This window comes from Choloepus didactylus, chromosome 8, assembly GCF_015220235.1.
Source record: "Choloepus didactylus isolate mChoDid1 chromosome 8, mChoDid1.pri, whole genome shotgun sequence".
NCBI classification, from domain to species: domain Eukaryota; kingdom Metazoa; phylum Chordata; class Mammalia; order Pilosa; family Megalonychidae; genus Choloepus; species Choloepus didactylus.
This window is the reverse complement of record NC_051314.1, coordinates 33,619,131-33,630,078: the sequence shown is the minus strand read 5'-3', so window position 1 is coordinate 33,630,078 and position 10,948 is coordinate 33,619,131. Positions and strand designations below refer to the sequence as shown.

The window sequence follows — 10,948 nt, the reverse complement described above, 5'->3', positions numbered from 1 at the left end:
ACGCTGCTGTTTGGCGGCCATTTCTCTTGAAGCTTAGCGACTCCAGGTCTAAGGTAGCGGCGCCATTCACGAGGGACGGACGACAGCGGAGTCGGCGGCGAGTGGCCTGCAGCATTCGCTGGTAGTCGTGATGGTAAGGAAGGAGAGAACGGCAAGGCTCACCGGGAGAGGAAGAGGGAGGGCAGCAGCCTCGCCCGGCCTGGTGGTTGTTTCGCGCGTTCCCCATTCATTCTCGTGAGGTGCATCTTACGCTGTCGCTAGTCTCTTTTACCCTGCTCTGGAGGGTTCTGGGCGCGCTCTCCTTCCGGTGCCCTCCCCTCCCCAAGAACCCCCTGCCTTTCTTCCCCCTCTTCTTCGTTTGAATCCGGGTCTGAGGTTTCGCTGCTGGTTGGGACCCCAGGGCTGGGGTAAAGATGAACCGGGATCTTGGGACGCTGGTTTCCACTTTGCGCTTATCACATTACAAAATCCACTTTTATTCCATGCTCTTAGGACTCCTAGCCCTGCGGTCCTCTGAACACAAAGCGCGACTTTAGACCATTCATTTATTCATTCAGCAAAAATTTATTGAGCGCATATTACCTGCTAGATACTGCTCTAGGGTGTTAGGAATATCGTGTAGAAAGTACTCATACTGATCCTGCCCTAGGTGAACTAATGGTTGTTCATTACACTACTCAAATAATGACAAGTAAATATATAATTGCAAATAACGATAAGTGCTAAGAAGAAAGTAAACACGATGCCGTAAGGGAGTTCATAAGTACATTAAATGGCCTCCATGGGAGGTGGGATTTGACTAGAGACCTAAAAGACGTGAAATACGACCCCTTCTGAAGCACAAGAAACATAAACGAAGGCCTTAAGGCCGGAAAGAAAGCTTGACCAGTTCTAGGAATTGATAGAAAGCCACTACTGCATGTAAGAAAAGTGCCTTTGCAGTAGGATAGGAGGAGCAGGCATTGGATAGGACCTTTTAGGCCATATGAAGAGGTTTGGATTTTACTCCAAGTGTAATTGGAAGCCATTTAAGCATTTTAAGCAGAGATAGGATGTGACTGGGTATATATTTTTAAAAAATAATAAATATAGAATTACCATATGACCTGGCAATTCCAGTTCTGGGTATATAAGCAAAGATAGTGAAAACGGGGTCTCAAACAGATACTTGGACACTAATGTTTACAGCAGCATTATTCACAATAGCTAAAAGGTGGAAACAACCCAAGTGTCCATCCACAAATGAATGGATAAACAAAATGTACATATATACAGTGCAATATTATTTGGCCATCAGAAAGAATGCAGTTGTGAGACATAAGGCAACATGGAAGAACCTTGAAAACATGCTCAGTGAAATAAGCAAGACACATAAAGACAAATACTGTATTACGTCACTTAGATGATTAGAAATAGCAAATTCCTAGAGATAGAAAGCAGATTAGAGGTTAACAAGGTGGAATGGGGGGAGGTAATTGGAAAAAAAATTTTTTTAAGTGGGAAGATGTAGACTTTATCCTCAGAAAGAATTGATCAGATAAATAGCAACATAGTAGGCCTTGTGTCAGAAGTGAAGGAGAGATGAAGGACTAGGGACACAAAGATCACAAAAAAAGGAAAAGTGGAAAGGGAAGACATGATTGAGCTGATGATAATGTTTTGAAGACAAAAGGGTAAAAATAATCTAACAAGCCTGTTTTTTCCTACAGTTTGATCATCTAATACTAGAATGTAGACGTTCATAACTTTTCTTTTCTTACCCAATCATTCTTCTCAATGAAAATGAGGACAATGATCTCTTCTTGGAAATTTTTATGAGAACAAAGGGCATTAGCTTCCACAAAAAGACCAAAAATATGTGTAGTATTTTTTGAAGTCTCAATAAATATTCACATTTCCTACAAAAAAAAACATTAATAGTTGCTGTGTTGATAATAAATTGGAGAGAGACAAGGGTGAAAACTGGAGACCCATAGGAGCTTATTTCAGTTGTCCCATGTCCTTTGAGATCACTCTGAATATGCTTATCTTTCTTGGTTCTTTTCTTCTTTGTGCTAATGGGTGAGCAAAGGAGGGAAAAAGTCTGAATTCACCAAGGATGCTACTGGTTTGCTGAATAAACAAATGTTAAGTGATTTCCTGTAAGGTAGCAGGCATTGTAGGCACCAAATCATATAACGTACCTAGCTCTGGCCTCTAGAATTAAAGTGGAGGTTAGGCAAGCATGTTTTATCTCTTGCTTCCTTCTGTATGAAGGATGGGGCTCTAACAGTACTGAATTGTTTGCATGTTCCTAAGCTGACCTTGTTGCTTCACCTTTCCCGGCTTTTGTATATCTAGCCTCTGCCTAAGCCCTTTTTCTCCTCGAAGAATCTCTCATCTTTTTAAACTGAGGCATTATTTATTTTAGATAACCTTTCCTCTTTCCCTTGGATTGATGGGGCACCTCTATGCATAGCTCCTCTACAATGCACGGTTAATTATTTGTCTATTTTATGTTGCCCCTTCCCTCATGCCCCCCCACCCCAAGTTCTTAAGGGTAGGGACTATGTCATCTGCATTTTTTTAAGTGACTTTAGCTTTATTTCCTTAGAACCTGGATCAGTGACTGATATTTCACAGGCACTCACTGTTTCTTAAGTGAATAATGAATAAAGGATACTTTTAAAATTTTGATGGGTTGAAGATGAAAGTGGCTATTAGCTATTTAATTTCCATTATGCTTTTCAACCAATCAAATGAAAATTATTTAGTAAAGTGAGGGAATCAAGAGTTTGCTTCATTTGGATGCTGTGAAATAATTGGTTGGTGATTTGGGAGAGGACAGTGGGTGGTTGAAACCAAGTTAAAGGAAAAGAATCAATTGAGTCCTTTTTTTTTGTTTTTTTTTGTGCAGAGTTTACCCCTCAATCCCAAACCTTTCCTGAATGGATTAACAGGAAAGCCTGTGATGGTGAAACTCAAATGGGGAATGGAGTACAAGGGCTACCTGGTATCTGTAGATGGCTATATGAACATGCAGGTAAGCTAAAGGATTATAAGGGTTATAAAGTTATATTTATTTTGTTGTAGCTTAATCCTCAAAGGGTTTAATGTTGCTTATAAAAATGCATACAATTAAATTGACAAACATAAAGCAAAATTCTGGAATAAAGTCAAGCCAGGGAGGCTATTATGACTGATAACAAGGTACAAGGTGATATGAGATTAAACCAAAATTGAGTCACAGATTTTCTCATGGTTAAAGTAAAAAGAACTGAGACATTTGATTTATGTTGCTATAGAGAAATGCGTTAGTTTGTTAGAGAAAGCTAGACTTTTCCTAGCACTTAGCTCTGAAAGAAATTCTTAAGTGAAACTTGTATGAGTCCTGAAGTACAGGTATTTGTGTGACAGAATAATGGCAGGTGGATATATTTTAAAAGTTACGTACCTAGGTTGTTGATGGTTCTTACATGCAAACAGCTAAGATTTTCCTTAATATTTAAGAGTTTAACACCTGAACATAAGATGTTCAAGTCCCCAAAGTTCTCATAGAACCTGGTTTTGCCCCGGAAAATTCCCCAAGCAAGAATCATTTGGCAAAACCATAGAGAAAATCTGAAATGTATTCCCACTGTGATGAAAATTTTCTAGATTTAGCTAGTGGTGATGGTTGCATAACTTTACAGATAAACTGAAAGTCACTGAGTTGTACACTTTGAAAGAGTGGATTTTTGTTATGAGAATTATTTTTTAATTAAAAAAAAAAAACCATTGACTGTTTGGTTTGAGAAGTAATGTAGCTTCCTAGTGAGCCTGCCAGCATTAGTTATAAAACATTTCTATGAGTAATCCCACCACACTGATAAGCTTTTGTGTTTGCTCACTCAGCAGATATTTATTGAGCACTTACTATATGCCTGGCACTGTGAATACAGCAATGAATGAAATGATGTCCTTATCCTCTAGTAGTGTTGTTTTAGTGGTGGACAATGGTAATAGGTACTATGAAGAAAAATAGGGACAAAAGGAAATAGAGTGACAGAGTGTGTGATATTAGATAGGATCGCTAGGGAAAGTCTTACTGAGGAAGTACATTTAAGCAGAGACTAAAATTGAGTGAGCAACTTAAATGAGTATCTGGGGAAAGAGCATTCCAGTTTGAGGGAACAGCAAGTACTAAGGTCCAGGGGCATGCTTGGCTTGTTCAAGGCACAGCAAGAAAGCTAGAGTGGCTCTTGCAGAGTGAGTTAGGAGAAAAATGATAGAAAGTTCAGTTGGAATGGGAGCCATGTAGAGCCTTTAAGCCATGATAAGGCCTTTGGATTTTATTTAATATGTGATAGCCTTTGGAGTATTATTATATAATATAGAAACCAATTAAAATAATTGCTTTGTTTTAAAAATACTTAATACATTATTTCTGGTAGTTGTTACAAACAGAACTAATTGTCTCTTGACAGCCATATATGTTTCACACAAAACCATATCCTCTAGATATAGGAGGATACTTTTTGTTTACTCTAAGAGAAGAAATAACAACCAGTAGCTGTATTAATTTATTCAGATGTTTTAAATACCTTACCTCATATCTTCTTTAAGCCCTATTTTTCCTTTCGCTTTTTTACTTGCCTAGTTGGAAGAAACTTCCCCATCTCCCTTCTCTCCTGTTCATTCCTTTTGTGGGCCCCAGATGGCACAGATGATTATTTTAATTTACAAGTAAAGTTTATTACTATATGTAGAAAGAAGGCTAAACATTTTAATATAAAATTAGAAATTAATAGAATTCCTTTAAATAACTACAAAGGTCACTCTTAATTGTTGAGTCTTCTTTTAAGAACCTTTTTTCCTGTTTATTAGCACATGACATTTATTTATTTTTAATTATTATTCAGTTATTTAGTTTGGTTGTTGTCTAAGGTAGAAGTATGTGGTATTTTAGCCTTAGCTTTTGTATACCCATCTGGATCCTTACTGTGATTTATGACATAATTACTCTGGGAAAATATTTGGTTCTTTAGAACAAAATTTTAGGAGATCTTTTGAATCACAAATTGGACACTGCCTTTCACGATACATTGTTTTGATGTCTTTTAAAATAAATATTTAGAAAGAAATATTACATAACCTGGGAGATTCAAAATTATATTGATACAAGCTTTATATAACCTATTAGTTCAACAGCCATCAGTGTTAATTTTGCTGAATGTTTATGTGAAACCAAAAAGTACTACCATGGTAACAGAAAGCTAATCTTCTAATTATTGTAGATGAATGAGTTGTTAGTATAGAAGGATCCCAGTAAGTTCTATCACCAGTATTAAGTGTGTTATAATATTTTTTCCTGTGCAATTATACTAATATATTTTCTTTTTCTTTAAAGCTTGCAAATACAGAAGAATACATAGATGGGGCATTGTCTGGACACCTGGGTGAAGTTTTAATAAGGTAACAGCAATAGTATATATAAGGAGTCACTGGTGAGCATTAGAAATACTTATTATTACTTATTTTCTAGAAGTAGCTTCAAACCTCCAAATTCTAGTCATTATTGTTTTTGGAAAATCATGAAGGTATGCCATTTTATAACTACCACATGGTAAAAATAAATATCATGTTTGTTTTGTTTTTTTTTTAACAAATCTGTGGGAAAAACTAAAAAAAAGAGATGATGTATTATAAATTTAGTATTCAATATTTTTGTACTGAAGAAAATCTAATATAATGATTCAGGTTGTATATGGTTTTCAGCTGGAACAGCAAAGTGGACTGTTTTTGTATTTACAGGTGTAATAATGTCCTTTATATCAGAGGTGTTGAAGAAGAGGAGGAAGACGGGGAAATGAGAGAATAGCATCTTGTGTGGTTTTTTTTTTTTTTTTTAATATATGTATATTTCTAGACAATAAAGATTTCTTTGTTTTTCATCTTGACTTGTGAACTATTTATATGCATATATTTACATGCAAAGCTGAAATGTTGAAACCATTGAAAGATTCACAGAACTAATGCTTTAAAAGCCATCCCGCTTCATTCGAGTTAGTTTTCTTTTGTGAGATCAATACTGTTTTCTCTATAAGGGAAAATAATTTATTATATGCTTTAGAAATTTTTATGAAGGTGAATTTCAGCCATTTTCTTGAAATTATATATTAACTGATACTTTTGAAGAGTAGCTGTTGCTTTTAAAGTAACTTTGAGCCACTTCTGACATATATAAAGCTAAACATTTTCTTAGTTTATATATATTGTATTATTTTACTTAGTAGCCAATAAATTATATGTTACTTCTACATCAATATAAACTAAGTAGGTAATGCACATATTATTGCTAAAATGGAAATGCTGCCTGAAAACTAAAATGTTTGTGGAGATAGGACACAACAGAAATTGTAAACTGCCATTTAAGTTGAAGGCGAATGATTTGTTCATGTAAGAGAATTAAGTTTTCTGAATAGAACTCCTTAATGAAAAATAAAAACCAGTCCACAGTTATGTTCTGAGACCAGTTTTCACTTAAGTTTTAAACCCCCCAAAACCCTTTAGATATTTTAGAGAGTACATCATTAAAATGTGTATTCCATAGTGATGCAATGTATGCTATTAACTTTCCTGTATACTGGTTGAGAAAAATGAGAACATCATTTAAGATTTCATGTCAGAGAATGGCCATTACTACATTTTAATAGTCATTTGCCATTTAGTTGTATCACTCCACTCCCAATCCTACAACCTTTAGAATAAGGGCCTGTCTTCTTCAAATTGCTTAGGACAGATTTGGTGCAGAATATTGCCATTACTGAAACCAAAATCGACAAAATGTGCCTCAGACATTCTAGCAATAAAACGTCTTACTTCTAATTCAAGTAAAAAAATATTCATCCTCTTGTGTTTTTGTTGTATCATTGACTAAAAGTAATTGGTGTTTGCTACCAAGTGGAGGTTTTGAACGACCGACAAGTCGTCTTCCCAACTGAAACAAAAGAAAAACAAAAATTTAATATTCTTTAACATAACTTTTCTGTTTAAGTGAAATACTAATATTAACTTGGTTTTTATAAAGATAATATGGCTTGAAATCTTAATCACAGTTGCAAGAGAATTGATAACCTGTTGCAAGGGAATTTATAACCTAGGATGTCCACCATGCTAGACAGTTAAGTAACAAACTGAGCCTCCATAGTATGGCAGAGTGCGGGACACTGATTACGTGCTTCAACTTGGCGGGCCTGGGCTGGGGGACCGGATCCACCCCTGGGGAGGGTAGTGGGCACGGGCGACAGCGCCCTCTACAGCCCCCCGGGCCTGGGAAAGTGAGGCCGGAGGCAGGCCCCATTTCCTCACCCAAAATACACCACTGTTAGGGGAGGCTTGCCGGAGGGAACCGCCTTTTCCCCACCCCCTTATCTTGCCCGGACACTCCCCGTTGCCAGTGCAACTCCCATCACCACCAGTGCGCATACATTATTGCCAGACACCGTTACCGGAGCAACTCTCGCCCCTTTTCAATCAACCTCCGCGCCCTCTCAGAACCAATCCAAGCCTTTAACCTCTACAGCTACCCCGCCCTCTAAACGCCCGATATAAGCTTGTACTCTCCCCTAATAAACTCTCTTGGTTTCTTCACCCTAAAAGAAACGTGTCCCGCCTGTTCCTTTCTCGCCGCCCTCCATACTTTGCACGCCTCCCGCCGGGGACCTGGCCAAGTCCCCCGCCTCGCCCTCGCCTCCGGGAAAGAGCCCCCGCCGCCGGTACCCTCGGAGCAATCCTGGGAGCCTAGGATTTAGCAACCGGCTGCCACCCTCCCCCAGACGAGTCAACTGCGACCGCAGCAGAGGACAGGGAAGTTATAGGGAGATTTAGGTAAAGTCATCAAATAGCACATGATTCAAATTACCCTTGAAAAGCCTAGAAAAGTACTACGTTGGAGGCCAACATTTCTTACTAAGTGCCATAGCTAGGAAAACCTCCATGGTTGGAAAAGATGGCTTCTTTCTGTTGAGCACCAGACAACTGGCATTTAGGGAAAGTTAAGGGAAAACTGTGTACTGTTTTCTTAAACACTAGTAGCATTGTTGACTCTTGAGAGGCTTAGGGAATGAATTCTAGATGCACATCTATTCTTTCTCTCTGGGACATATACTCAAGCATATCATATTCAAATTATTTTTCATTTGGGATTTTTGCTCTATTTTGTTTTCAAAGCTGAATTTGTATAAATTAATTGTATGGCTAAGGAAACTACATATATTATCAGGTATGAGATTTGGTGAGACATCACTGTCTCAGTGGGGAATGTGATGGCTTTCCTAATCTAAACGGAAGTCATGGACCACATGCACCCAGTGATTGCCTCTTCCAAAACTTATTGGACAGGTAATCTTGCAATATAAAGTACCCTGGCTTCTAGTCCTGACTGCTGCTAAATCTGAAATGACTTTGGGCAAATAATTTTAATGTTTTCAGCTATCAATCTTTATCTCTACAATGTAGGGATAAGAAGACCCTTACAATCATGTGTGTAATTCTCTTGGTTCACTATCTCTAAATAATATTATTGAGTGAGAAAAGCAAGGTTCATAGCTACCGTTTGTGAAAAAAGTATATGCATATATATGCAGACAAAACTGTTCAAGACTGGTTCTCTCCAGGGAGGGGAACTGAGTGACTCGAAGACAGGGCTTTTCATTGAATAGTCTTCTGTATGTTTTGAACTATATTCTTGTATTAGCTATTCAAAAAAAATTTTTTTCTTTCAAAATTCTCTGGAGGGACCAGAGACCAATTGCAGCTGTGAGCAAGAAATATTATTTTACTGAAGAGTAAAGCCTGGATAAGTTAAGACAAATAAGGTATTTCATTTTTATACCACAGAAATACAACACATTGATATCAGTAGGTGGACCTATTAATAACAAAACACAAACCTTTTTCTTTGGTTGTGCAACTGCTCTTTCCAGAGCAGCTTTTAGCCTCTCCTCCTGGTGTTTTTGCTTTTCTTTTATTTTGTCTTCACGCAATCTGTCATAAGAGGGGAAAATACTCTTGTAATGAAACTATAAATCACAGAAAGTAAAAAAAAACATCTACAGCATTGCTATTTGGCAATGAACTATCAGAATATTACAAGACCTCCTTTAAGGTTGAATGAAAATATCACTTCCATCTTTGTCCATCACTATGGCTTTTGAATAGTCAGGTGAAATCTCAACAGCAAATCCTGTTTGTTTTCAAGTAAGAATAAATTTCACTATTTTGAAAAGAAGTAAAACCTATCCAGATCTTCTAAAATGAGCACTTCAGTGAAGCCTTCTCATCATTCTCGCTTAAATTCCAACACTTTACAATTTGTCTGTACAGTGGTCACGTGAATGAACTTCCATTTATTTTCCCCCTTTTTAAACCTTTTTATTGAAGTATAGCATACATGCAGAAAAGAACACAAATCAAAGGTGTATGGCTCAATGAATTACCACAAAAGTGTACTTTCCACTTAATCTTTATGAATGATATCCTCAAATTAAGACCAAGAAATGTTATATGTCTTGTGTTCTTAAAAGAAGGAAGGAGAAACAAGGAACCAGATTATGTGTCAGATAGGCCTGGGTTCAAATCCCAGGTCAGTTGCTTGCTGGCTGTGTAACCTCAGACATGTTTCTTCTCTCTGAGCCTCAATTTCCTTCTGTGAAGTAGGTAAAATTATTAATATGCCTCTTTAAGGAAGTTGTGAGGATACAAATAAGTGAGATAATGTATGCCAACTGTCTAGTACAATGCCTGGCACAGAATAGGTACTCAATAAATGATAGTTATTTTATGGACCTATATAATAGAGGATGGAAATAACATTTATTGTGCATTTTTAGTGAAAAATTAGGTGCTATGCTAGGTTGCCTCCAAACCATGGGTAAAAATCAACTAAAATTCTCTTTTTAATACGGATGATAAATAATTGGAATTGGAATCGTGTATCACTACTGAAAATAAATTGTAATCACACTTTGATGAGAACATATTTGCTACTGTAAAAAATGAGCATGCACCATTAGTATAATCAGTTATAGGTTATCTTTTGGAAGGAATAATCTTCCATTTAGAAATTTTTTTAAAAAGCTGGCTTTATATTCAATAAAATACCATCAAGAAAACCTTAATATATTCTACATTTTTACATGGGGAAAACAATATCCCCCATGTACCAGTAATGTAGTAAGCAATAATGAAATATCTAATACTAACAGCTAATACTTTAGTACTGCCTAGGTGCCAAGCATGCTAAAGTGATTTACATGGATTAATTTAATCCTCAAAACAGCCCTATGAGATAAGTACGATTATTACTGCCGTTTTATAGATAAACAGAGACTTAGAGAGGTTCTGTTGCTTAATCTTAAGGTCACCCAGTAGTGAATAATGGAACCTGGATTGAACCCAGCCAGCTGGCTGTCATGCCCAAGTTCTTAGCTATGGTTCTACTCTGCCTCCCAACATGTTTTGTGCTATAACATGAACATTATTCCACCCATAAGCATGTAGGGAAATACGTTCCATATTATACTGGGGATGGTATATTTATGAAAATCATTGCCTCAAAGGTAGTATGTACATACAAATCCTTATTTAAATCAGTGTTTAAGTTTGTAACTCAGCGCCTTCTCCTGAAAGGTCCCAAGCTAGGCAAGGGCAGGGTTTCCAGGGATGATAATCCTCATGGGATTGTCTTGAGGAATAAATGAGTTAATGTGTAAATGCTATGTAACTGTTGGCAGTTACTACTGCAGAAAGCCCAGCTCCAACTTTTAAAAGATTCCCATCACAGAGTGTTCCTGTAGCTTTCCAATGAAGGGCCCTTCACCTTGCACATGATTGCTAGATTCCATATAACTGATTCCAGTCATCCTGAAGATTCTCTTTTCCAGGCTAAACTTGACCCCCTCCCTGACTCCAAACTAGGCCCGTTTGC

General features: G+C 37.2%; 2 protein-coding genes across 2 annotated transcripts in view; one reads left to right on the top strand and one right to left on the bottom strand.

The window, feature by feature from the left end:
• SNRPF (small nuclear ribonucleoprotein polypeptide F) lies at positions 1–5,920 on the top strand. Its single transcript, XM_037846710.1, has 4 exons — positions 1–133; positions 2,897–3,022; positions 5,369–5,433; positions 5,773–5,920. Exons 1-4 carry the CDS (start codon positions 131–133, stop codon positions 5,837–5,839), a joined length of 261 nt encoding a protein of 86 aa, XP_037702638.1. The 5' UTR covers positions 1–130; the 3' UTR covers positions 5,840–5,920.
• A 557-nt stretch (positions 5,921–6,477) lies between these two features.
• The window catches only part of CCDC38 (coiled-coil domain containing 38), a 54,891-nt gene continuing 50,420 nt past the window's right edge, over positions 6,478–10,948 (bottom strand). The window contains exons 15-16 of the mRNA XM_037846711.1: positions 8,913–9,006; positions 6,478–6,958 (exon numbers count right to left, since the gene is read on the bottom strand). Coding sequence (XP_037702639.1) covers positions 6,848–6,958; positions 8,913–9,006 — 205 coding nt within the window. The 3' untranslated portion in view covers positions 6,478–6,847. The remainder of the gene's footprint in view (positions 6,959–8,912; positions 9,007–10,948) is intronic.